Here is a 27,998-nt window from a genome sequence, read left to right as displayed (position 1 = left end):
TAAAATGCAGCAGTAAAATTATAGCCAACTCAGACTAAATTAACCCAAATTCTGAATGGATGGATTCTAGATTTAATGTGATTTTATGTATTTTGAAAAGGACAAAAAAAGTGGATGTTCTCTAGCAAATCCAAAGCATGAATTCCTGTAAGCACAGACAAATTAGGAAAGGAAACAAACTTGGACTCATCTTACACTTAAGAATACATTCATGAATTGAAAAAATTAGAGAAGGGAAACTCAATTTCTCTAATTACCAAAAGAGTTCTCCCCCCACCCCCACCACCTACAAAAAGGTTGATTTATTATAATTAATTTTGTGGTTGAGATGGCAAGTATCAGATTTAAAGATCTGATGGATCCTGGATCATTAGGGTATTTTCCACTTTGCCTTACAGGTAGAGATCAGCATTTGCAAAGTTTCACTTCTAACTCAAGTGGTTCTATTTTCAGTAAATCGCATTTGAGAGAGGCATTTTGCCTCAGTCCTCCCACTTGTTTCACCAGTGACAGTGAGATGGCATTCCCTCTGTAGCAGCTTAGGGACCACGGGAAGCCCCTTCTTGGTTTGAGTTGAAGTTGTAAAGTAGAGGAATTTTGTCTTTGTTGTTTCAAGAGCTCTTCCTCTTTCTCCTCAACACCTTTCTGGCAATCCCATCAGACAGAGCCATGTCCTCCTCTCTTCCTCTCTATATCACTGTGTAGCAATGGGTAGTGGTAGGAAAAAAAAAAAGCAAACCTCTGATAATACGCATCTACCTGCTGTTATGCCATTACCTCCAGCAGCTTCCTGTAGATAGGTTCTTTCTTTATCTTAGCATCTAATTCAGTGTTGTCTATTCAATAAATATTTGTTGAATGAGCTGTGTAAATGGTGAACTTTCATTCTATTACATTCAACTCACTTTAGAAAATATTTGTCCAGCATTTAATGTCTTTTAGGCACTATGCAAACTCTAGAGACTTCAAAGAAATAATAATAATGCCCTCCCTGTCCATGACAGATTTTCTTTAAAGGATCATCGTTGGTGGAATTTTCAGGCAGAGTGGAAGGTATACAGGGAAAATATTTTTAGATAAGCTGTCAATTTATAAGGCCTGTCTGCTTTTACCATATCATCTTATCCCCATGCATATTTCTAAGAACTGGAAAGTTCTGAGATAATAAGTTTCCAGATATTCTTAAGACTATGATGTTATTTTCAGTAATTCTTTTAGGACTCTAAATGCAGTTCATATTTTTAAATCCATTTCTCTGCTGCTTCTGGATCTGCACCTGGAGAGCTGATTGTGGCTGGGCATTTACTATACATGCATGACCATTTATCTCACCTGGGCCCATTCAGCTGACCAGCAGTTCTACTACATTTCCCTAGTCAAGCCATTCTCCCATCATGCCAGATGATTATTTCATTATTTTTTCCTTACCTCTGATCTCCAGTATTTCCTTCTTCTCACTCTATGCTGATGACCCACTTACTATTTCACTGAGAAAACAGGAGCAATGAAAAGAAAGCTTCCACAAATTCTACTATCTACCTCATCTCCCTCTACAGTGACCGTTGAACTCACATATTTGAACTTCCTTCTGTCACTGTGGATGAACTACTACTGCCCTAAGTTCAGCTCTCCACCTGTAAACTAGATCTTTCCCTCCCTCCTACCCAGGGACATTGCTCCAACAATTTCCCTCTCTTTTTTACTGTGTGATCACCTCTTCCATATTCACTGGATCATTCCCATCAGTATGCAAGCCTACATTTGAGTTACTCTACATTCATGCTGCAGCATTTTCCCCAGGGGAAAGTTGAAAAATACAACCCTCCATTGGTGCCTCTCCTCCACTGTCCCATTACACAGCTCTCCTTTAAGACAAAAGTCCTCAAAATAGTTTTGTACTTTCTGTCTTTGCTTCTTCTCTTTTCATCCTCTCTTTAATCAGTGTAGTCAAACTTTGGCTCTCACTGAAACAGCCCTTACCAAGGTCACTAATTACTTCTCCATTATAAATCTAATAGATTATTCTCAGTTCCTATTTTACTTCTCAGGAATGTTTAACAAGGCTCTTTACTTCTTTCGTATAACCTCTAGGAAGCAGCTCCTCTTGATTCTCCTCCAAGCTTTCTGGATGCTTTTTCTCAGCGTCTTTTTGCTGATTCTGTTTCATCTCCAGGGAAGCAATAGTGACCCAAAGCTCTCTTTTAGGATCTCTTACTATCTTCATTTACAAGATCTCATCCAAACATATGGATGAGACAAACGTATTAACTTGACAATTCTCAAGTTAATTAGTCCAGCCCAGAATCTCACCTGAACTGCAGGCTCTATATATCTATCAACTTACTCAACATTTCTACTTAGACATCCAAAAGACACCTCAAAACTAACATTTCCATTTCCAAGCGTGCAGTTTCCTCTTCCCATCCTTGGCCTTTTCCATCTCAGAAAGTAGTATCTGCATACTTCACATTACTCAGGTCAAAATCTTTGGAGTCTTCTTGAATTTCTCGTGTTATCATGTTCTTCATCTAATTGATTAGCCAAACCTATTGGATCTATCTTTAAATACCTGGCTTCTTCTCACCAACTCCACTGCAGTCCTAACCTAAGCCACATCATGCCTGATGAGGATTATTGTACGAATTCTCTTACCTGGTTTCCGGCCTCCACTTTTGCCGTCCTGCATACCATCATTCCCACAAAGCCACATCAGATCAGGTTACTCCTCTGCTCAAAGCCTCCCTTCTCACGCGATGGCCCTAGATGACCTTACAAAGCTTTCTAAATCTCCCCTCCCCCTCGACCTCTCTCATCTAATCTTCAATCCCTTTCTATCTCCCTTATTCCACTAAAGCCTCACAGATCTCCTTACTGGCTTTTGAACAGACCAAGGGAGCCCTTGCCTAAGGAACTTTGTACTTGGTCAAGGCCTAAGGCTTTTGTTCATTTGCTAATTTAATGTCACTTTCTCAGATGGGCCCTCCCTTTCTCCTGAAAATACACCTTCCCGCCCAGACCCCTAGCACTTCTTAACTCAGCTTTATTTTTCTTCTAGTGTTGTATCACCACAGGAGGTACTCTGTATTTATTTGTTTCCACCAGAATGGATGTACCATACTCTCATGTACTTTATCTGTTTTGTTCATTGTTGTATCATCAGTGCCTAAAACGGGGCTTGGAACTAGGTATGTGCTAAGTATTTGTTGAACAAGTGGTTAAATAACCAGGAGACACTATCATCATTAACACCCTGTGTCAACAATGTTTATTGAAAGATATAATTAGTTACCCTAGGGCTAGGTCCAGGAAGAGATTCACAGAAATATAAGTCATGCTGACTCCCTTCAACATATAATCTGTTAAGTATTATCACATGAAAAAAAGAAACAAAATATTCAAAACTTTGTAATACATAATTGTTGGTAAAACTAGTCCTAAAGTAGAGTCGGTTATAGTTCCTTCTTCATCACAAATAGTGTTTTGTGGTCTAGGTGCTAATATGGGGGTAGACCTTTTAAGAAGCAGAATGAGATTACCTGTTAACTATTGTTAATGTAATCTTGAGAATACATTTCCATTTTGACTTGTGATTTCAATATGTGTGGTAAAAGAATCACCAGCCACAAACCAATGAAGAATACGTATGCGGTTTTCTCTGACTGGAAAATAGTCAAAGATGCCCTACTTAATACTTACACAAAGTTGCCATTTTCTTATTTTTGCATTTGAATGCTTAGTTGGCAGGCGGTAAGCATACCTTATAACAAGTTCTTTATTAATTTAAGTTCCATCTTATTTCAGAAAGAAAATAAGGCAACTAAGGTGAACACTTGAGTTTAATGACATGACTCGACATAAGAAATTCCTGAAAGAAATTTCCCTTATTGAAATAGAAAAATTTTAAAGAGCTCATTTGAATTCTTTAAGAACATATAAAAGTCACATGTCATAGATATCTTTTAATTAATAAACCTAATTGCTATGTTTTGTGATTCCTTTATTATGTGCAAAACCTCTGTGCTCTCTCTCTCATCTCATTTACTCATGGGAGATGGAGAAACTAATCCAGGAGAGGCTCAGCTAAGCAAGAGAAGTGAGGACTTCAAGAACTACTGAAGAGGGACAGATACTAAAGATGGGATTTAGAAGATTTCACTTTGGAAAGGAAGTCATTTTAGGTGGATAGTTTTGTGGGAAATCACAATAAAAGCTTTAATAGGAGGAGAGGGTAACAATGGATTTAGAAAATCTGACTGAGAAGTTTAACGAAAGGAAATAAAAAGCGTTGGTAGTTCAAAGGGTTGAAGAAATGTAAACTTGTGGATTCTAGTTAAAATGCTTTCATGTTACAAATGAAACCTATTACAGATAATTTTATTTTAGAGCCTGAGAGAGCCCAATATTTACCTCTGCTGATTTTTCTCAAGTTCTAAATCAACTGAGAGAAACCAAAGTCAGCAGGTAGAGATAACCACTTCCCCCAATCCTCGCTTCCTATAAACATTGTTGGTTATTTTGGGGTACAAATTTAAAACGAGAGGCTCAAACTTTAAAGCAAATATCAGTTAATAAAGTTTGTAATTTTATTCAAAATGTTACCAAATAAAATCGGCGGTTCAGATATCCTTCGTTATTCTGTTTCACAAACTTGAATAAAGCATAAATTTTAAATGATATATAATGGCTTTCTCCATGCTCCATCACAAACTGTTTTTTTCTCCTCTGTCTCCTTAATCTTTCTGGCAGTAGATTATTTCCTTTCCCTCATCTAATTGGTTGCCAAGTCTTGTCAATTCTACTTTCAAAATTGTTCACGTCCATTCCTATTGACCTCCGCTTAGTTCAGGCTAATATTCCAGTTCTGATTATTTTATAGCCTTTTAATTTGTCTCATGCCACACCACTTTTGTTTCCCTCCAATCTACATTCTACGGAAGTTCCAAACAGCCCCAAGGACCATAAAAATAATGTGAATGTGATTACATATATGCATTCTCTTGCTTAAGAATGTTTTTGAAGCTTTCCATCACTTACATGAGAAAACCTAGGATGCATCAGCAGCAGACAGAAGATCTTTTTGACCAGGTTGCTCTAGTTCATGTTAGTTCTTGTACGTTCATGCTCCAGAAATACTCAACTTGTTGAAATGTCTCAAAAATGTCATTTCATTACATGTTTTTGGTCTCAGAATATGATGTGCTTTCTCCCTTGGAAAGTTGACCTTCCTCTATTTCATCTCTCTCTATCCTTCCACCTTGCCCCTACATCTGGTAGAACTGTCTGAATTCAAAACCTTTGCACTGAACCCCTATGCCATGCTGCCTCTCAAAGGGTGCATTTATCTCAAGCTATATACAGGCCCCTGTTATCCAGTAGAGCTCAAAGTACTTTTAGGGATCCATGAAAATGCTTTTATAGCAACACAGTTGTAAAACATTGTGTAAGTGTGTATCTGTGTGTGCGTAATTTTGTTTTTAATGGAGAAAGTGTCCTAGAGTACTTGTGCCCCTGAAAGTCTTCTTTGGCCCTAGCAAGTCTTGAATTTGTTTTTAAAACCTTTTAAAAATGAAATAAATTTCAACTCATTTTTCAAAAAAGATTTCATGTCTGACAGCAGGCTAAAAAGGGTAGCATCAAAAGAATGGAAGAATAATTAATTAAAATCAAACCTAACTTGTGACCATTATCTATTTGTTTTTTTAAGTTTAGAGACAGAGGAAGAACAACAGTATCTCACCTCCAGCTCTATTAACATCTCCACTGACTCACTTCGAGGTGGCAAGAAGTATCTGATTTGGGTCCAGGCAGCAAATGCACTAGGCATGGAGGAGTCAGAACAGCTGCGTATTCACCTGGATGATATAGGTAAAGAATAAGAAATTCTAACAGGTGTTTCATTGCAAACAACTAATTTGTGCTGACCTCATCAAAAAAGTCTAGATCTGAAAAAAAGTTCCCCCGAAAATTTCTGAAGATCATGATAAAGGAAACAAAAAGTATCCATTAATTCCACCTCCCAGAAACAAAGATAAGTCCTGTCACCATTTTGTTGTGAGTCTTTCTATTCTTATTTCAATATGTTTACAAATATTTAAGAATTTCCTATGTATTAAGCATGGTTGTAAATGTTGGGGAGAATAACATAGACAAGGTACCTGCCTTAAAATAACCTGCAATATACCAAGGAAGGCACAAAGAAACAAGGATTAAAAAAAAGTGTGCAGAGTCCTATGTTGTAAGAAGTACAGAATACTAGGGGATTATATGCTATACGCTGTTTTGGAAACTATTTTTGTTTGTTTTATGTTGAAAAATTTATAAAATGCATAGAAAATGATAGAGAATTTTGCAGACATCTCTGTTTTTAACAAACGTTAACAATTTTTTTTTGTTTCAGATATTTTTAAACCCTCCCTTTTTTCAACCTAGAATACAACATAAACATTTCTGTTAATTAATCTACAAATTTTTTAACATTGTCTGAATGTATAATCATTTAACCAACCCCTTATTGTTGGAGTTTTAGGCTATTTCCAATTTTTCACTATTATAAACTATATTGCTATGAATATCTTTGTGGCTAATTTTTTTTGCATAGTTTCTAGCTGTTTCCTTAAGATACATTCCAGAAAAGTGTATTTGCCCTTGAGATTTTGCAATTATATCCTTGGCCTAAAACCAGACTTTAGCTAAAGAGCAGTAAGTGTGAATTTATTTAGACATTCTAGTAGTGATTACTCTTGTTATCATTAAGGATGCTATCAATAAACTAACATTTATTAAGAACTTAGGTGCTGACAGTTTTTACATACTGTCTTAGTTTCTTTGGACTGCTGTAACAAAAGTACCACAAACTGGGTGGCTTAAAACAACTAAATTTATCCTCTCACAGTTCTGGAAGCTAAAAGTCTGAAACCAAGGTACCGGTAAGACCACGTTCCTTCTGAAGGTTCTAGGAAAGAATCCTTCCTTGTCTCTTCCTCACTTCTGGTGGCCCCAGGTGTTCCTTGGCTTGTGACAGCATCACTCCAGTCTCCACTCCCAGTCTTTTTGGATCCCTGAGTGTCCCTGTCTTCACAAGGCATTCTCCTGTGTCAGTTTCTGTGACTCTACTCCTCTTCTTATAAGGGCTGCTGTCATGCTGGGTCAGGGCCAATGCTAATTCTTAAATTGATTATATCCACAAAGACCCTATTCCCAAATAAGGTCACAGTCACAGGTACCAGGGGTTAGGACTTCAATATATCTATTTGGGGGATATAATTCAACTCATAACACAGACATCATCTTATGTGACCTACATAGAACCTAGTTTGCAGAAAAGGTTATCATTTATAACCTTTGAGGAATCTGAAGTTCAGTGGCATTAAGAAATTTGAAGTTGCAGACCTTCCAATTCCAATATCCTTGATTCCTAACCTCAGTCTTTATGGAAAAAATGCAGATGCCAATGTAGATGATAAATGTCATCGCATGAAAGGCAATGTAATATTTGTGGCCACTGAATTTATAGGTTCAGATTTGCGGACAACACAGACTTCAGTGATATAAAAACAGATTTTATTAGGAAAGTAATTAAAAGAGTTTTCAAATATAAGGCATGGTTACATCACTAGATAAGATGGCACCAACACCTAAAAAGAACTGCTGGGAAGTCTTGGATACGGCATTCCAAGTCTCATTAGTAAAAATCCACAGCAAAGCTTTCTTTTCCCAGGTAGCATTCTGATGAGATGCTCTCTCTTTCTCATAAGATTCTCCTCTCTCTTTCTCATACAATTCCGTTCTCTTAAGATCCTCTGGTTTAACTGCTTGCAAGCAGTTTTTATGATATCATCACACAATAGTGGCCAAATTCCAATTAGCTTACATGACCAGGCTCAGTTGGGTCCTCTGGGAACTGGCTAGGGGCCAAGAGGAACTTCCTGGGACCTAGATGTCTTTATCAAAATACACCTCCTTCTGGGAGGATAGCCAGTCCTCCCAGCTGGAGAGCACATTTCAACTGTTCCTTACCAAGGTCATGCAATGGCAACATCAGTTGAACAGAACAGACTCTACAAATTTATCTTTTCCTTACAATGTCCTTCTGGTTAATGATCAAGAGGATGTGACGCCTTCTCTTAAGGGTCCAACATGGGAACCCTTTAGGGATTACTGGGGTCTTCTACTTCAACCACAATGCAATGTGATTTAAGTGATTGGTCTAATATTACGCCCTTGTACACTGCCTATTGGACGTGAAAACAAACACTGCTGCCTGCTGTGAGGAGGAATCATGTCATTGTATTGTATTGTATATTCTTGAAGTTATAGTTCTCTTGACCATAATCTACACATTTTTGCAAATTAATATTTTAAACTAGGATGCAAAAGCATGTCCTTTTCTTAAAAGAGGTTTCCTTTGTATTAGGGTTCTTCAGAGAAACAGAAATGACATCATATATATTTATATAGGAATAGATAATAGAGATAGATAGATAGATGACTATATGTGTATTATTTATATTTGTATGTATTCTTATAATGTAAATATATTTATTATAGGACTTCGCTTGCCTGACCATGGGAACTGGCAAGTCTGAACTTCATAGGGCAGGCCCACAAGTTGGAAACTTCATGAAGGTGAAGTTGAATTTCCCAGGAGAAGATAGCTGGCTGAAGTAGAAATAGAAGTCCTCCTTTCTGCCTGCTGAAATCCTTGGCTCTTGCTTTAAGGCTTTCAACTGATTGGATAAGGAAACTCCTCTTATGCTGAAAGCAATCTCCTTTGTTGATTGTCATCAGTGGTAGATGCAATCAACTGACTAATGATCTAAATCCATTTACGAAAACTCTTCACTCTAACTGTTCTAGTTTGCTAGCTGCTGAAATGCAATATACCAGAAACAAAATGGCTTTTAAAAAGGGGAATTTAATAAGTTGCTAGTTTACAGTTCTAAGGCCGAGAAAATGTCCCAATCAAAACAAGTCTATAGACATGTCCAATCTAAGGCATCCAGGGAAAGATACCTTGGTTCAAGAAGGCTGGTTCAAGAAGGGTTTCTCTCTTATCTGAGAAGGCACATGGTGAACACAGTCATGGTTTCTCCATCACCTGGAAGGGCACATGGTGAACATGGCATTATCTGCTAGCTTTGTCTCCTGGCTTCCTGTTTCATGAAGCTCCCCGGGAGGCATTTTCCTTCTTCATCTCCAAAGGTCGCTGGCTCGTGGACTCTCTGCTTCGTGGTTCTGCAGCATTCTCTGCTCTCTCTGAATCTCCTTCAATCTCCAAAATGTTTCCTCTTTTATAGGACTTCAGAAACTAATCAAGACCCACCCAAATGGGTGGAGACACATTTCCCCTAATCCAGTTTAACAACCATTCTTGATTGGGTTACATCTCCAGGGAGATGATCTGATTACATACAATATTCAATAGGGATTATTCTGCCTTTACGAAACGGGATTTAGATTAAAATACGGCTTTTCTGGGGGACATGCATCCTTTCAAACCAGCGCAAAAACAATTGGGCCATTGCTTGCTTGCGCAAACAACTGGACACTATAATCTAGCCAAGTTGATACATGAAATAAATCGTTACAAACTTGATGAATTAATGATGTTTAAAGGTAATCATGTCCAGCAACATTTTGACAGCTCCGTTTAGGAACTCAACTTTTATTAATAGCTATATTACTATTACAATTATATTATACATATATTATGTATTATATAATGAAATATATTGTGTATTTATAATTTATATGTTATATATAACAATACATATGAAATTATATATAGTTATAATATATAATATTATCATTGTTATCTGAATATTATTGCATCCATTTATTGAACATGTACTTGTGTCATGCACTTAACATACAGCATCACATTTAATTCTGGAAGCAACCATATATGGTAATTCTGTCCCCATTTGACAAAGGAGGAAACTAAAGCTCAACTTCCTAGCCACATAGCTAGGAAGGCGGAGAGCCAGATTTTAGCCTGGGCTTGCTGACTCCAGAAGTCTGTTTGTTACCTCCTGTGCTGGTCTGAAAGGATGTATGCCCTCTAAGAAAAGCCATGTTTTAATATAAATCCCATTTCATAAAGGTAGAATAATCCCTATACGATTCTGTATATTTGAAACTGTAATGAGATCATCTCCCTGGTTGATGTGATTTAGTCAAGATTGGTTGTTAAATTGGATTAGGTGGCGATATGTCTCCACCCATTTGGGAGGGTCTTGATTGGTTTACTGGAGTCCTATAAAAGAGGAAATATTTTGGAGAATGAGAGACTCAGAGAGAGCAGAGAATGCTGCAGCACCATGAAGCAGAGTCCACCAGCCAGTGACCTTTGGAGATGAAGAAGGAAAACACCTCCCGGGGAGCTTCATGAAGCTGGAAGCCAGGAGAGAAAGCTAGCAGATGATGCTGTGTTCGCCATGTGCCCTTCCAGCCAAGAGAGAAGCCCTGACTGTGTTCGCCATGTGCCTTCTCACTTGAGAGAGAAACCCTGAACTTCATCGGCCTTCTTGAACCAAGGTATCTTTCCCTGGATGCCTTACATTGGACATTTCTATAGACTTGTTTTAATTGGGACATTTTCTCAGCCTTAGAACTGTAAACTAGCAACTCATTAAATTCCCCCTTTTAAAAGCCATTCCATTTCTGGTATATTGCATTCCAGCAGCTAGCAAACTAGAACACTTCCCATCAAGGGAAAAGCTTGGCTTGGCTGTCACCTCCAAATCACAGCAATAGCACTGCGAACCAGGGAGCTTCTTTTTTTTTTTTTACATGGGCAGGCACCGGGAATCGAACCGGGGTCCTCTGGCATGGCAGGCAAGCATTCTTGCCTGCTGAGCCACCGTGGCCCACCCCAGGGAGCTTCTTGTTGAAAGATTTTATGTCTTCTCTTCTCCCTTCTTCTGCTCCTTCTCCTCCTTCTTCTCTTTCATTATCCCAAAATGGACTCTTACAAACTCAGGTTGAAAAGTACAAGTCACCTGTATAGGAGGCGCCAGTCAATAAAGCCAATAGATTATTAATCGATGAGTTGTTTTCATTTGGGACACTTTAAGAAGGAGGCATTTCGAGTTAGATAAATGAACTGCTCCATGAAACTGAGGACAGAGAACTCTCTTGGGAGAAATTTCCAAGTAACAGCTGTGGGATTGGGCTTTAATTTAGTTAGAAAGTCGATGCTGAAAGGCAGGCCAGTGTTAGCACAGGAACCCTGTGCCAAAATGACATGTGAGAAGAATGCTGAAAATGTCTTTTGAAGAGAAATGAATTTCAAATCAGAAAGTGCAATGCCTTCTCATCTGCTATTTCAAACACTAATTGTTCCCATTACATAAATATGGGTAAATACATGTTGTTGAAGTGATATCAAAGCAAATATAATCTGGTTCTTTATTTCAATACAAGTGGAAACTAAAAATATGGCATCTATGATGAATTTGACACATTTTTCAAAAATGAAACCTAAGCAATAGAGCAAAAAAATCTACATCTGAGTCTTTTGTAAAAATTATATATTCAAATAAATGCAAAAATACAAGCTTATTAGAAACTGAAGGCCTCACTCTCTATTGCACCGATCTGCTCTGTGCTAGCAGCCTGTCTTAAACCTGACTTCCCAAGCTGTCTGCATTTCTCATGGGACTAAACAGACATTGGCTTCCTCCTCAGCATATTTCTTTCTGCAGAAGTGTCTCAGAAGGTATGTGCTGCTATAAGGGTGGCCAGTCCAAATTCAGAGATGGGAGAGGAGGGAAGACTGGTAACTTACAGCCTTGAGAGTGCTAAAGTAGGTTCCACACACTTCCAGAGCCCTGAGTACCCACTTCCCTGACTCTAGAAATCTCTGAATACTGCTCTGTATTATAAGTTTATACTAGCAAAAGGAATCCAGCTGTGGAATTAAGATGACAAAAGTTAAATGTAGTAAGCTCTTATTAGACTAATTCTGCTACTGCCACTTCGGTCCTTTGCTAAGTTTAAGTCCCAAGACTTGTGATACTAGAGTACAAATCATTCATTTTTATATTTCTCTATAAACCACATACCTGTGCATACAATTTTAAATAATAGTTGTCATTGCTAATAAAAGAATAATTTTCCTGAAGCATACTTTGTAAGTTTAGAATGAATGAAAAGAGAACTAATCCAAAGAGCCCCTCTGTTGCTCAGCTGGCCTCAGCACATATTAAACTGTAACAATGCTCCCTAAAATATACAGAAAGTTCTTTGTTAAATAAGACATCTAGCAAAGTCATAGGTTTTCATTGTTCCATCATGCATACGGGAGAAATAGAAAGTGCCAATAATATTATTATGATGGGACAAAATAACCTTACAAGTCTTTACGGTGTTTAGAAATATAGAAATACTACTTATACCATTACTCCTAGCACAACAAAACAAGTAAGATAACCAACCTTTTGAAAGTTATTATCATAGAAACTGGCAACAATTTATCAAGTCTTAGAGTCTTCTGAGATCTGCTTTGTTCAAATCATAGTTTCAGTCATTTATTTTAATAGCAAACAAAACAATCCAGGAACAGATATAAATATTCATACAGACTTTCCTGTTACACAAAAGAACAAGAATAAAATTACTGAGAAAGGCCTCAATTTTATATCTCATCTAATCAGATTCTCTGAACTAAATCTAGTATGCAACACATTATCTCTCCCTCCACAGACGCAGCAACTAGAAGATATTGCCTTTATCTCTTTTTTAGACTCTTTTAAAGCCAAGTTCTGGTATGTCATTAATTAGGATTATAGCATAGGGTGGGGGGTTAGGAGAAGTAGGAGGGCTGAAATAGGATTATTAGAGCTCAGTTTCAGAGAAACAGATGGAAAATGGGCTGAATAGAAAAAATAATAATAGCAGTTTTCTTCTATATAATAGATGCAAAAACTAGAAAAATATGTTAGTATAACTAAATCATGAGATTGTTTCATCTATTCTATGGGTTTTTGACATGTCTAGAAATCGATAAAAAGAGAGAGATTTCTTCCTAGGCAAGTTTTAAACTTCTGTTTTGTGTGTGTGTGTTTTTCTTTCTCCCCCTAGTGATACCTTCTGCATTCATCATTTCCAGAGCTGAAAACATAAATACTTCAGTGCCCAAGACCATAATTCATTGGACCAGTCAAACAACAATTGAAAAGATATCCTGTGAAATGAGATACAAGGCTACAGCAAATCAGACTTGGAAGGTAAGTTAAATTTTCATTATCCTTTAGCATGTAAGTGAATGATTTAAAAGAAAAACCAACCAGCAGGGGCCACAGTGGTCTGACTTAACAGTGATGCATTTTATGTTTTTCTCTGATTGTTTACATGATACTCGAACGACTTTATTTTTAACAATGGTTACCAAACGCTTTCATGCACACAGCTTTCCTGAATGGGCCTTCCTGCATTTTGCAAACTTAGCGTCCAGCAGAGAGTAAGTCATCCATTTAGCCCTTTGTAATTCAGTGTCTTAAAGGGTGAAATTTATGTCAGTGATGATGGAAAAAAATTTTAAGAATTCTATACTGAAATTTAACAGGTTTCTTGGAATATAAAAATTGTTCAAAAAGGAGAACTTTGATATATGGATGCCTCTTTTTAAATAAAAAATGTGCAATTCAAAATGTAAGATTTACTATTAGTATAGTTCTCAGCCTTGGAATAAGCATAAAGCAAAAAGGAAATGTCTTTGGATGGACACACAAATCATCCTTAAATACTGAGTATCTAAGCCATCAAGGGTCCTAGGGCAGGTTCAGTTACAAGATGTATTAATAAACATCACATCATAACAACATCTGTCAACAATATGATAAAGGCGCTAAAATTTGAATCATGGGGGAGCACCACTCTGGGGAAAAAGTTCCAATTTTGGTGTATTTGTAAAGAAATGCTGTTTTATTATTTTCAAGTACAATAAGTTTCCATTTAGCCTAAATAATGAAATAATTGTGTTTCTGGCTTCTTAAGAGTTTTGGGTTTTTTTGTTTGTTTGTTTAAATCGTGTATGGGTTACCCATTTTCAAGCAGTAAAAATAAAATGCCATGTATTTAACACTAAAAAACTGCATTTAATGTAATTTTTCTTTGATGATTTAGCATGACAACAAAATCTCCTGCTTCAACCTCATCATTCTGAACATCAGTTTTTGCTGTAGAATAATGCATTTTGAGAGTGTCAAGAAAATGGGGGTAAAAACTATATTGATTCATTATATAATCTAAAGATTGCTTTTTAAAAAAATTTTTATTGAGCTATCTTTACACACCATCCAGTACATCCAAAGTATACAATCAATGCCCCACGATATCATCACATAGTTGTGTATTTATCACCATGATCATTTTTAGAACGTTTGCATCACTCCAGAAAAAGAAAGAAAAAGAAAAAACCCATACATCCCATAGCCTTTACCCCTCCATCTCGTTGACCACTAGTATTACAATCTACCCAATTATTTTTATCCCTTATCCACCTCCTATTATTTATTTATTTGTTGTCCTTAGTATTTTTTTTAACTCATCTGTCCATACCCTGGATAAAGGGAGTGTCAGCCCCAAGGTTTTCATCAAATGTGACCATTGTAAAAGCCATATAGCTTTACAATATACAATGGTTATACAATCATCTTCAAGAATCAAGACTCTTGGAATACAGTTCAACAGTTTCAGATCCTTCCCTCTAACCACTCCAATACACTATAAACTAAAAAGAGATATCTATATAATGCATAAGAATAACCTCCAGGACAACCTCTTGACTCTGTTTCAAATTTCTCAGCCACTGAAACTTTATTTTGTCTCACTTCTCTCATTCCCCTTTTGGTCAAAAAGACTTTCTCAATCCTGTGATGCCAGGTCCTGGCTCATCCAGGGAGTTCTGTTCCACATGACCGGAGAAATTTACATCTCTGGGAGTCATGCCCCATGTAGGGGGGGAGAGCATGCTGAGATGGCTCAGAGAGAGAGGCCACATCTGAGCAACAAAAGAGGTTCTCTAGGGGTGAGTCTTAGGCATAACTATCAGTAGACTTAGCTTCTCCTTTACAGGAATAAATTTCATAGGGGCAAACCCCAAGTTGGAGGGCTCAGCCTATTGATTTGGTTGTCCCTACTGCTTGTGAGAATATCAGGATTTCCCCCAGATGGGGAAGTTGAATATTTCCTCCTTTCTCACCAGTCCCCCAAGGGGACTTTACAAATACTTTTTAATCCTCTGTCCAAATTACTCCAGAATGTATCACAGCATCACACTAACCTGTACAAACCAACAAGAGCTCACTCCCTATTCAAGATTCCATGTAATTATGGTGTTCAAATAAAAGGACCATGCAAGTTAAATTGAATAATCCTCTACCAGAAATATAAATTTTGTACCAAATAAACATCTCTTCCTTTGATCTCACACAGAAGTTGAAGTTATAAATATAGACATTATCATCCTTAACCCTGTGTTCCAGTTTACCTTAGTCCTATCCAGATCATCTTCATACATATCTCTAGTCTAAATCTGACCACTTTTTCAACTTTTTTAACAGTTGCTGTACGGGGTGATGCTGACTCTCATAGCTTCCGAACTCTAACTCTGAGACTCAGGTGTTACATAAATACCCGAAGTTCCAGGGAATGACCAGGTTATACACAAATAGCTCAGCATCTCAGAACTTAGAAATAACAGTTACAACTCCGGAATAGATGTGACTGCTGTTAGAACCTCTAATTGAACCTCTAAGAACCTCTTCAATAGGCCCCAACCTAATGACCCATGCTAAAGATTGCTTTTTAAAAATAAATTCCTGAAATCAACTTGTTTACCCTTGTTCGATTAAATTATAAAGGTGAACCTCATTGTTTTTGGATAGATGAGAGAGCATGTTCTGTCTCATTTGACCAATAACCAAGGGAAGGCCTTGCTTAACTTTCTTGACCAAATAAATAAATTATGGCATCTGTGTGCATAGCAACCCATGCCTAGAGCCTGGAGCAAGCAGGATGAAAAGAAAACAGAAGTCCACACCCACTCCTTTTGCTTTAATGGAGTTTAGGTAAATTCCAAAACAGCACAAATCAAATTCTCCAGTCTTGGATTTTTGAATGAATGGGGATTTTATTCTAATAGCATACCTGCAGTCTTTTGTTCAGTGCCCCAGTCATTGGATGACATGGAGAAGATCCAACTTATCATTTGGCATCAGTAGGAAGAGCACTGACTACAAGAACGTTTAGAAAATAGAAGAGAATTATACTGTCATTTCCTTGGAGTAAGTTTTCAGAAACCCGCTATTCTCTGGTTGAAATTCTTGTTCTCTGCATCCCCTGGTGGTGCTACGTCTGTCATCAGGAGAAACTGGCAAGGAACACGTGAGCACTTGTCAAGTCTTCTCTTTATCAGAGGGAAGCAAATGGAGGAGCTAAAAGAATATGTCATCTCATTTAATCCTCATAACAATCCTTTGTGAGAAGTGGTATTAGCTCCATTATATAAACGAGGAAATAGCGCTCCAAACAGGTGAAGCCAGGTTTCCCAAGCTTACAGCAGCTAGCAGCTGAGTGCCTTCACAGGTACTAGAGCACGGCAGGCACCCGAGGTACATTTGGAAATGAATGAAGGGGTGGAGTCAGTTTTCCATCCCTAGTCTGTATTCTGTCCCCTCTAATGTGTTCTCCCAATAAAGCCACTAACACAGAAGGCGTCACCACTTCTCTCCAGATTGTCCACGTCAAGTCAGTAATAACTGAAATGAAGATTTGTTTCATATTTGCTGCTGTCAGTTCCATCTGGGTCATGCATAAAGTGTTGTCTTTAGTACCTTGTAGAGAAACAGGAAAATCAGAGTCAGGAAGAGGGGGAGAAGACAAGGGGCCACCGACCCCCTTCCTCCAGAGCCCTGTGGTGGCATTTCCTCCATCCTGCCCTTCTGGAGAGAGCCTTCGCTTCAAAGTGGCAGAAAGCTACAAAACTACCAGCAGGAAACCTGTGGCTTTAAAGCTGAAAGAGCTTAAAGCCTGGCTCTGACATTTTCTCAAATCTTGGGCGATTTCCTTAACTTCTCTGTGCCTATCCTCATATATAAAATGAGGGTAAGAAAAGCACCCCTCTCGTGGAGGTGGAGAGGATCACATGATATAAAGCAGTTAGCCTGGTGCCTGCAATGGAATTAATGCCCAATAAGTGCTAGCTGCTATTGTTACTCTTAAACTTAACCTTCAGAGGAGCTCAAAGCAGGAGTGGTAGTGCAAAGGAATCCCACCTGAAAATCAAAAATAGTGGATTGAAGGTGCTTTTTAGCCCCTTTTGCTAAGCTGCATTTAGACTGAGGTATCTGGGAGAACTATCCAATTCTTGATTCTGCAAGGCTGACAATATGGGCAGAATATTTATTTGTTGAGAAATTGTTCCAAGTCACAGCTTTAATTATTTTCCCTGGAGATTAAACTGCCCTTTGGGGAACATTCACAAATATCTTGCCCTTTCTTATTTGCTTCAGCTCTTTCTTTCATTTCCCAATAGTGTAGCTGAGACCAGGTTAGAACAAGTAAAGATTTCAGGAAAGGCTCAGGGACAGCAAGAGGAAAATGCATGTCTGAAAGAAAAACCAGCTACTACGGCATAATCTGGATTACAAAATATGATTTAGCTCCCCAAAATTGGTAGGCTCCGCCCAATCTAGCTGTGTTTTTAGCTTTGCGGTAGATGCCTTCTAAAGGATTGCAAGGAGGTGCCTCCTATATATTTATTTTCCTAGACTCTGGGATCAAGGCAGCAATTCCCATAGAGAGTTGGGAGTCCTCTCTGCTGAAATCCTGTCTTCTAAGTTCTAGTTATGTCTCAGAACAATTTTTCTATGTGCAGGCTGACATTAGGAGCGTCTACCCTCTTCAAGGGAAGTTACGTGAGTTTTACCTTGGGGACTCAATGGGACCACCATATCAGAAAACAATAAAGAGAGCCTACCTTATAAGAAATACATGTACTGAGTGGGGACATCCTTTTATATTAACAGAAAATGTTTTATAAATTACTCTACTAAACAAAGTCACTCTCAAATCCATTATTTAGCCTACCATCCTACTGGACCTCATTCTAAGCAGTAAAATTTTATTAGATTCTTTCTATCCATCAAACACAGATGTTTTAGCACTTAAATCCTCTGCTGTTTTTTTTTCATTGCATCTTTAAAGTTGTGTATAGCTACATTTTGCTACAGTAATGCATAAAAACCACTATGAAAACTCAGTGACATACAACAAGAGACATTCATTTCTCACTGCCATTGGGGTTCAGCTGTTTCAGGTTGGACTTAGCTGATTTGGAGCATGCATTTGCAGCTCAGCTGGCTTACTCATACGCCTGAGGATGGGCTCTTCTCTACCTGCCTCTTGTCTTCCTCTGGGAGCCACTGGGCTAGCCTGGGCATGCTCGTAGTAAGGTAACGACAGCTAGCAAGGGCACGCAAACCCACACTCTCAAGCACCTTTCAAGCATCTGCTTGCAACACGCTTTATCGACATTCTTTTGGCCCAGAGGAGGTCCCAAGGCCAAGTCCAGAGTCAGGGCGGGAAGCACTCAAAGCGATATGGTAAAGGGTGAAGGTTGAAGACAGGAAAAAGAATTGGGCCATTATCACAACCTACCTCTACCTGTAGCCCATGCTTCCCCCACTCTGCTGGATCCAGTTCCTGTGAGGACACCGTTACTTTTAACAACCTCCATAAACCTTAAAAGTCTTCGGCCAACTCTAGCATTTGACACTGTTCTCTATCTCCTCCTTGAAAATGTTTCTTCTCTCTCAGTTTTTCTGATTCAAGAATGCCTTATTTCTCTATCCATATTTCTGACGGTTCTTTCTTTTGGAAATCCTCTTCTCTGCCAACCCCCTAAACAGAAGCATTCTCCGTACACCCACTGTCTCTCTTCAGTTTATTCTCTCACCTATTGCCCGACCTCAACCGCATCTGTTGGCTGGAGCTTGGAGCCCTCACTACTTCCCTGGATGCCGGACCTGCATTTAAAGCTACTCGTTGTTCGTCCTCATGGGCTGACTCCCTAGCACCTCAAACTCATATCAAAAACAGGGCTCACAATCCCCGGGAGCAGTCCACAAGCCCCCTTCTGGGCACCCCATCTCTGTAGCAGCAGCATCCTACCATATACATGCCTCTATTACAGCATTTGGCACATTGTATATACTTCCTTGCTTGCATGACTCTTTCCCCATCCTTTAACTATGAGATACTGGAGGGCAGGATTGTCCATAATCATAGTTTTTTTTATTCTTTGATTTTTTTATAGACGCTAATGTAGGTAATATTTTGAAACATCACTTATTGTTATTATTTGTCTTTAATGATACCCAGCGGCACTGATAGTAAGCAGGGACATCCTGACTGGAAGTTCATTCCTCCAATTAAGCTAGACCAGGGAGTCAGCAAATCTTTTCCAAAAGAACCAAAAAGTAAACTTTTAGGCTTTGTAGGCCATAAAGTCTTGGTCCCAATTACTCAAGCTGCGTTTCTACTATAAAAGGAGCCAGAGATGATTCGTAAATGAGTGGGTGTGTCTGTGTTCCAATACAATGTTGGTTTTGGATGATGAAATTTGAATTTCATATGATTTCCATGTGTCACAAAATATGCTTCTTTTTATTTTCTTTCAACCATTTAAAAAATGTAAAATCTACCCAGGCCATAATTTTCAAAAGACTCCGGAGCTAGACTGTGGAGCATCCGTTCTCTTCAGGGAAGCGCTGACAGCACAAGACACAGAGAACAGAGGCTCAAACCTTGACTTTTGCCTTTCAAAAATCTAAATGCTGGTTTAAGACAAAAGATTTGGCAGACTACATCATTACTTACAACTAGGTTTCCCAATCACCACCCCCTTTCCCTTCCATGGAAACACTGGATAAAGATGACCTGGGGCTGAGAGGAAGAGATTGGTGGGTGGGTGGGGGCACTAAAGGGGGTGAGACACTCGTGGGTTACTGAGAAGAGGCCCCTCAGCCTGGACCAGGTCCTCGGTTGAGAGTTGGGGGAAGCAGGGATTCTAGAACTCTCTGGATATATTGGAGATTCTCCTTCTCTCCACCTAAGGATATTTTCCAAGAACTCAGATGCAACCCAACAAAGAGGTCCGTCAAACTAATGGAGATGACGTTTCCATGACTCCTCCCATCAGAACTGAGGCTCTACAGAAAAGTTAACTGCCTTAAAAAAATAAAGTTTTATTTCTCACATTCTGGAGATAATACCTTCTACACAGGCATTCAGTCAGGGCCTGTTGACTGTGTCCTCCCTGAACCTAAGAGGGGAATCTGAAGGCTTTTTCCCTCTCACCCAAACAATTAGCAAGAAAATGGGTTTTTTTTTTTTTTTCCTTTCATTTAACATAATCTGATTAATGTCCTGGCCTTATATTGGTTCTCTTCTGCTTAGGAGCTCCTCACCACCCACGCCCCACTGGCTTTAACTCTATCATTAACCATTAACCTTTAACCATAAGCTCCATATTTTCTCAGCTGCTTCCCCTCAATAGCCCTGAGTTACCTCGTTGGATGCACCATGGCAACACTGAGAGAGAACTGTGGTGGTCCAGGGCACCACTGAGCACTTCAGCTTGATTGAATTTACTTGTCCTCTGGCTGTCCCGGTGTCAGCCTGGGTAATGCACACTCAGAAAGGAGAGGTTATGCTGGTGGCTGCTATGGGGAAGTAATGTGCACATGTTGCATTTTACATATCTGTTTTTAAATGGAAATCAAAATTAAATTTAAATTATTTAAATTTAAATTATCTTTAAATAAAAATTTAAAGAAAACATCTATTTTAAAAATTTATTCTAAGTAAGCAATTAACAGTGTCCAGTTAGTGGATTCTGCTGGAGAAATGCCTCCAAATCTATTTCACTCTCAAAAATAATGAAAACACATGCAGAGTTTTATGCATTTTACATTTTCAAAGCATTGCAAGTTTCAAAGATTTGTGTTAAGATTTGCTTCTAAAAAAACTTTTATTTTAAAATAATTTCAAACGTACAGGACAGTTGCAAAAATAATATAAAACTAATACAGAAAATGTCAATGTACTCCCTACACAGATACCCAGATTCATCAACTTCTTACTCACTAGGTAACCTCATTAAGTACAGCTATCAAGTTCAAGAAATTTAACATTGAATCAGACAATATCTGTCTTTTTGTATCTTGCTTTGCATTTCACTCAATGTGATGTCGTCATCCACATCGTGCTGTGTATCAGAACTTCATTCCTTTTTACGGCTAAATAATATTCCATTTTATGTATATTCTGCGTTTTATTTATCCATTCATTTGTCCATGGACACATGGGTTGCTTGCATATTTTGTCTGTTGGGTATAATGCTGCTATGAACGTTGGTGTGTGAATATCTGCGTCCCTGCTTTCAATTCCTTTGGGTATGTACCCAGAAGTGGGTCATGCGGTAGTTCTATTTAACTTTTTCAGAAACTGCCAAACTGTTTTCCACAGTGGCTGCACCATTTTACATTACCACCAGTGATGTCTGAGAGTTCCTATTTTTCCACATACTTCCCAGCACTTTTTATTTTCCAGCTTTTTAATAACAGCCTTTCTCATGTTTGTAAGGTGGTATCTCATTGTGGTTTTGATATGTGTTTCCTGAATGGTTAATGATGGTGAGCATCTTTTCTTGTGATGATTGGCCAGTTTCATACCTTCTTTGGAGAAATATCTATTCAAGCTCTTTGCCTATTTTTAAAGTGGGTTATCTTTTTGTTCTTGGGTTGTAGCAGTTCTTTATTCTAGGTAGTAAACCTTTATCAGAGACATGATTTCCAAATATTTTTTCCCATTCTGTAGGTTGTCTTTTTACTTTCTCTTATTATTCTTTGATGCACAAAGGTTTCTAATTTTGATGAAGTACCATAAATCTATTCTTTCCTTCAGGGCTTTAGATGTAACATCTAAGAACCCATTGCCTAATACAAAGTCCTAAAGATATTTCCCTCTAAGAGTTTCAACATATTAGATCTTATATTTAGGTCATTAATCATTTTGAGCTTACTTTTGTATATGGTGTGAGGTAGGAGTGTACTTGTATGCGCATATTCTGTTTTCCCAGCACCATTTATTGACAAACTGTACTTGCTTCATTGAGTGCAGTTGGCATCTTTGTCAAAAATCGTTTGGCCATAGATGTGTGGGTTTATATCTGAACTTTCAATTCTATTCCACTGGTCTATATGTCTGTCCTAGTGCCCGTGCCACACAGTTGTGATTACTGTAACTTTATAATAAATTTTGAAATAGAGAATATGAGTCCTCCGATTTTGTAGTGTTACATCTTCTTGTTGCATAAATATGTCAATAAGGACCAATCCAACAGCTTAGCTTATGGATAGTTTTTTTTTCTAAAATCAACATTAACAAATGAAATGATATCATCATGCAAGTCCCTCCTGCTCCCACCCCATTAAAACCAGCTATTCCAATATTAACAATATATTACATTTTGGGGGTGGGCCATGGTGGCTCCGCAGTCAGAGTTCTCACCTGCCATGCTGGAGACCTGGGTTCGAATCCTGGTGCCTGCCCAAGCAAAAAAAAAAAAAATGGAATATTACATTTTGGAATTTCTTGAGATTGAAAAGCTTGAGAGAGTTGTGAATATGTATTCAGACAATATGTATTACACCTTAAATGTTTAATAACATATTATTTATGGCTAGGTTTTATACACGCGTCCTATTTCTCTACGTGTTCCCAAGGTCTAGAAGAGCACTGGGGATATAGCAGGTGCTCCATACATTTCAGCTAAACGTAATTATCTTTCATTTTAAAAAGTATGATTTTATTACCGTTTTTCATCCATTTTAGGTCAAAGAATTTGACACCAATTTTACACATGCACTACAGCCAGAATTCTACTTGGAGCCAAGTACTAAGTATGTATTTCAGATGAGATGTCAAGAAACGGGTAAAAGGTACTGGCAGCCGTGGACTGCACCTTTTTTTCATACAACTCCTGAAAAAGGTGAGTGTATTTATATATTTTATTATCTTAGGCTTTTCTTTTGAGTTCTTTCTCTCTTCCACAGGTTTTTTTTCCTCCTCAATTTCTATAAAAATTGACAAAACTATTTGTTCTAGTTTGCAAGCTGCTGGAATGCAATATATCAGAAACAGAATGGCTTTTCAAAAGGGGAGTTTAATAAACTGCAAGTTTACAGTTCTAAGGTCATGAAAATGTCCAAATTAAGGCAAGTTTATAAAAATGTCCAAATTAAGGCACCAACAAGAGGTTACCTTCACTCGAGAAAGGCCAACAAAGTTTGGGGTTTCTCTCTTAGCTGGAAGGGCACATGGCAAACATGGTGAGGTCTGCTAGCTTTCTCTCCAGGCTTCTCATTTCATGAAGCTCCACTGAGGGTATTTTCCTTCTTCATCGTCAAAGGTCTCTGGCTGTGTGGGTTCTAAAGCTTTTTCCAAAATGGTTCCCCTCTTAAAGGGCTCCGGTAAGCAACCCCACTTTGAATGGGTGGAGACACATCTCCATGGAAACCATCTAAATGCTCCCACCCAGCAATATTGAATGAGGATTAAAGAACATGGCTTTTCTGGGGTCCACAAGATTCAAACCGGCACATTATTGTAGGGAAAGTGGTAAGATTTAAATTGTCACTCTGCTTTATATTTTGTTAAGACTATCTACAATTTATGTAATGGTTCTCAAGATTTATTGGTCATAAAACCCACCTCGGGTCCTGGTATAAAATGCATGTTCGGCATCTGTGCTCCCAGAGAGACTGATTTGACAATTCAGTGGGGGGAGGGATGCTCAAGAGCCAGTGTTTTTTTAAAAAAACATTTTTGGGTGATTCTTAGGCATATCATTTTAGACCTGGTTTTGAAAAACATTCTAATGAGGGAAAGTAAATTTAAGAGCTTCATTAAATCCTATAAGCCACTCTGATAAAATATATTCTCCCAAAAGAGACACAAATCACATCATATCAATAAAGTTTAATTCCTGCTATATGCAAAGCAATCAGAAAGAATTAAAATACTTCAACAAGGGATTAATTACCTTTCCTCCACCAACAAGGTCTAGATTGATTTATTGCTTGTCTTTAGGTAATCTCTTGCTCCAAGTATTAGTTGTTTAAATTTATGTCTATTTGCATATTTTGCTCAATAAAATCTTAGCCAAATAGACTCCCATTGTAAGCAAATAATTAAATGATCTACTGGAGTTGACATAATAACTCCATAGTGGCCCCACTAACCTGAAGATTCCTCTCTACTCTAGGTAGTCTACACACAAGATTTGACATTTTATTTTCAGAACTGAAAGATTTTAATTATAACCGCAATATTAACATACTCATTACTATAACTTGGAATTGATATATTTTTCACAGCCCTTTGACATGCATGTCTGCAAAAAGATCCAGGCTCACTGAAAAAGCTCTTTTGGCGTCCCCTAGCGTCCAAATCTTAGAAGTACATTAAGGGAATTACGATATTCTGAGTCATTTTTCTTTCTTTTTTTTTTGTTAGTTTTAAATTTAAGGAATCTTGTCTTAAATGGAAATTGTTGGAAATTCTTAGGCCTTATGTGTCTAACAGTGCGATATTAGTTGCCGTCCATTATTTTTCAATGAAATTTAAAATTGTTTAGCAAGATTTTTTTCATTAACAACTAACATTTACCTACTATTTAGGAAGTACTGCTATATATGATTGCTTGAGCTTTGCATCAGCCATATTTGGTAGTATAATTAGCACAATTTTACAAATGGGGAAACTGAAACATGACTTGCTAAATATCACGTTGCTGGTGAGTAATAGCATTTAAATAGAACATTTTCTTATTCAAAATGCTGTGCATTTTTCCCAACATTCCCCAGTCATCTCATCAATTTCTTTCTTTAAGCAATTACATCAAAGTGAAAAAGCATCTTAATAAAATGTTCAACAAATTAAGTATAGGCCACAAGTGTTCTCTTCTTTAAAGATGGTTTTAAATTTCAGGTAGAAGGAAATAGAAATACCACAGGTATCCTACAGCAAACCTAAATTTAAAGCCTTTGCTGCTTTCTCAAGGGGAAGAAAAATTACTCGATTGGCAAAAATACCAGAAAAAATAAAATAGCCTTGAAAAATTGCATCTATCCAAGTTTAACATGTTAGATAAGAGGAACGTAAATATTCTTGGTGCAAATTCCTTTGTAAGACACATTAGAGAAGAAACAGTGAAAGTGTGTTAGAGAATATGTGATTATAAAATATTTGTTTTAAGTTTTAATTTTTTCAGTTTGTAAATGCAATGGAAATTCATTATTTCTACAATCTAGAAATAATTGCTGTTTACATTTTAATGAATTTAATATTAAGTTTTTCCAAAATAGGTATTTTTTTTTATAATTGGTGCTGCACTGTTTATACTGTTTTATATCCTGATTTTCTCAGTTAATCCACCTTGTTGAGTTCTTACAAACCCATTTAATGGCTGCACAGCATTTCAGTTTATGGATGTACTATAATTTATTTAACCATTTCCCTATTTAAATACTCTCTAAGATGTTTCCTTTTTCTCCTTTTTATTATAATAAACTTCTTCTGAGCAGCTTTAGATATAAATTCTCCTTGTTTCTTTATACCTAAAGAAGAATGAAGCACATTTTAAGATGCTTGATGCATGTTGCCAAATCGCTTTCTAGTAAATCTTTACTATAATTGTTCTTTGTAAAACTTTCCATGGAAAGAGGATCTTTCATTTAGTCACTCATCTAAATTTTATTTGGCCTCAGTCATATGCCAGGCACTTGCTAGGTGCTCACAGAACCTCAAAACCAAAGATCCCTGCCTAGAAAAGACAGACAATAAAAAGCAGGGATAATAAATAAGCAGATTACATTGTGTAATAAATAAATGCAATAAGAATCAAACCTCACTACTGAAGGCTAAATTGCCTCACAATAGGAAAAATAAGAAGATACAACTTCTGTAACATGTTAGTGAACCAGCTTGCTTGAAAATGGGGGTTTTGGGACAACCAGATTCTCTCATTTATTAAAAGTTAACTTATTTGTAAAGAAACACAACCCAGGAAATAATGTTCCCTCCATGCAGGAAATTTCAGTTTTATTCACTAAAAGGAATCACAGAATCGATTCATCTCAAAACGATGTGTTTTCAGAATTCCGGTCAGATCACACTGCGGGGCAAATCCCGAAGGAGATACGGCTTGTCCTGCAGGCCCCTGTTTTCCTCTGGGTAGTGCTTTGACCTTTAAAATCTTGGTCTCAAAAAGAAACCAAACAAACCCATGCTTAGTAAGGTTAAATTACTTATCGGTCATATTCTCTTTCCCTTCCTTAGAGATTCTAGCCTTTAGTGGAAAACGAAGCCTGTCCCTAAAAAAGAAAAAGGAAAAAAAAGTTGCCCTCTCAGAATATGATATCAGGCTTTAGCAAACACACAGGGGACAGTTTCTCCAGGTAGGAGACTCATTTTATTCCACCGTGGTATATTAGCAAGAGGCCAAAGTAGTGACTGAACCCAGTGCGATGTCAGGATATTAAACAAGAAGAGCTAACATTTATTGGCTGGCGCTGTAATCAGCAGGGAACCAGTGGGTTGTTCTTTACTTATCATGATAGCCCTATAAGAGGGTGTAGTTATTATTCCGTCGTGTAGGTGGAGAATTCGGGGGCCAGGTAGATTAAACAGTTTTGCCAAATGTTCCAAACCCAGTAACTTTTAGAGCTGGGGCGTAGCGCAGGCCAGCCCGCCCTGTTCACAGCCATGCTGGAGTCTCCCAATAGACCAAGGTGGGGGGGGCCCATGTTAGGGCCCCTGAGCCACCTCACCCAGTCTTCCTCTACACATCCAGCTAATGACAAAACCATGCCAACAGAGCTTTGCTGTTTATTATAATATTTGTTATTAAAATAAAAGCACAAGAGGAAAGAGAAACCTGTATGATGCCGTCACCTATTTCTACTTTGGCATGCATTCAAGGTGGGGAACCAGGTCTGGTTAAGGTGATGGGATGAACCTTGGAATAGGATAGGGAAGAGGCAGCCTGAGAAGAGGCTACAGCTTGGATGGAGAAGGTGGCCTTGTCCACGACAAGACCAGCCCAGGGCAACTTATAATTTATTTTTTTCTTACTGGCTTTGGCCCAGTAAAATATCTGGGAAGCAGTGTCTGGACCATTTGCATTAGAAATGCTTGTGTACTCAGTTAAAATGCAGTTCCCTGAACCTCACCTGCTGTGATGCATCTGCATGTAAAGTGTAAGAACAACTGCGAAGAGATACTCCCTTTAAGAGGGAGACATGTCATGAAAGGACAGCATGGGATGTGGGCAGTGGGTGAGGACTGATTGGGGAAGGCGTGATTGCTCAGACCTACCTCACTGCCTTAGTAATGGCACTCTTAGGGGAGAGAAGGGGTGGGCATGTGCGGCTCTCAGGCCTTTATTTCTAGAGCTGTCTGTTCACCTTTCTGCTGCTTCTTCCTCCTGCCAACCCCTTCCTGAGTCACTGACAGCCCCAGCTTATCTCAGCAGCACACGATCCCCAGAAGCACAGGATGCAGGACTTTTGCCTCAGTTTACCATTGTGTCACATTTCCCCATTCTGCCTGGATTCTGCCCTACTTCTGGATGTGAAGTTCAGCTGAGGTTCTGAGAACCACTGGCTGCTGCTGAAGTTTGAGCATCTATCCCATCAACCTTGATAGTCACTGTAAAAATTCCTGGGTCTATAAATCGTACAAAAAAGGAGAACCAACACTGTAGCAAACCAAGTCTAAATTCTCTGTGGCCAATATAAAAAGGTTAAATACAACTTCCAAGCAGAATTGTTTTTCAATTTTGCATTGTGATTCAGATCCCAATGTAATGAAGAAAATGTGCAGGCTCTATAATCTCTTTAATGAGCAATCAGCAGCCTGAGGGAAGG

The 27,998-nt window shown here is 38.1% G+C and overlaps 1 protein-coding gene across 1 annotated transcript in view; it reads left to right on the top strand.

The window, feature by feature from the left end:
- IL23R (interleukin 23 receptor) overlaps positions 1–27,998 on the top strand; it is a 73,428-nt gene that overhangs the window by 18,962 nt on the left and 26,468 nt on the right. Inside the window, exons 5-7 of the mRNA XM_077119506.1 lie at positions 5,705–5,865; positions 13,084–13,229; positions 22,903–23,059. Of these exons, the coding sequence (XP_076975621.1) occupies positions 5,705–5,865; positions 13,084–13,229; positions 22,903–23,059 (464 nt within the window). The remainder of the gene's footprint in view (positions 1–5,704; positions 5,866–13,083; positions 13,230–22,902; positions 23,060–27,998) is intronic.

Source organism: Tamandua tetradactyla, chromosome 11 (assembly GCF_023851605.1).
Source record: "Tamandua tetradactyla isolate mTamTet1 chromosome 11, mTamTet1.pri, whole genome shotgun sequence".
NCBI classification, from domain to species: Eukaryota; Metazoa; Chordata; class Mammalia; order Pilosa; family Myrmecophagidae; genus Tamandua; species Tamandua tetradactyla.
The sequence above is the reverse complement of the archived record's forward strand: the minus strand, read 5'-3'. Positions and strand labels throughout refer to the sequence as shown.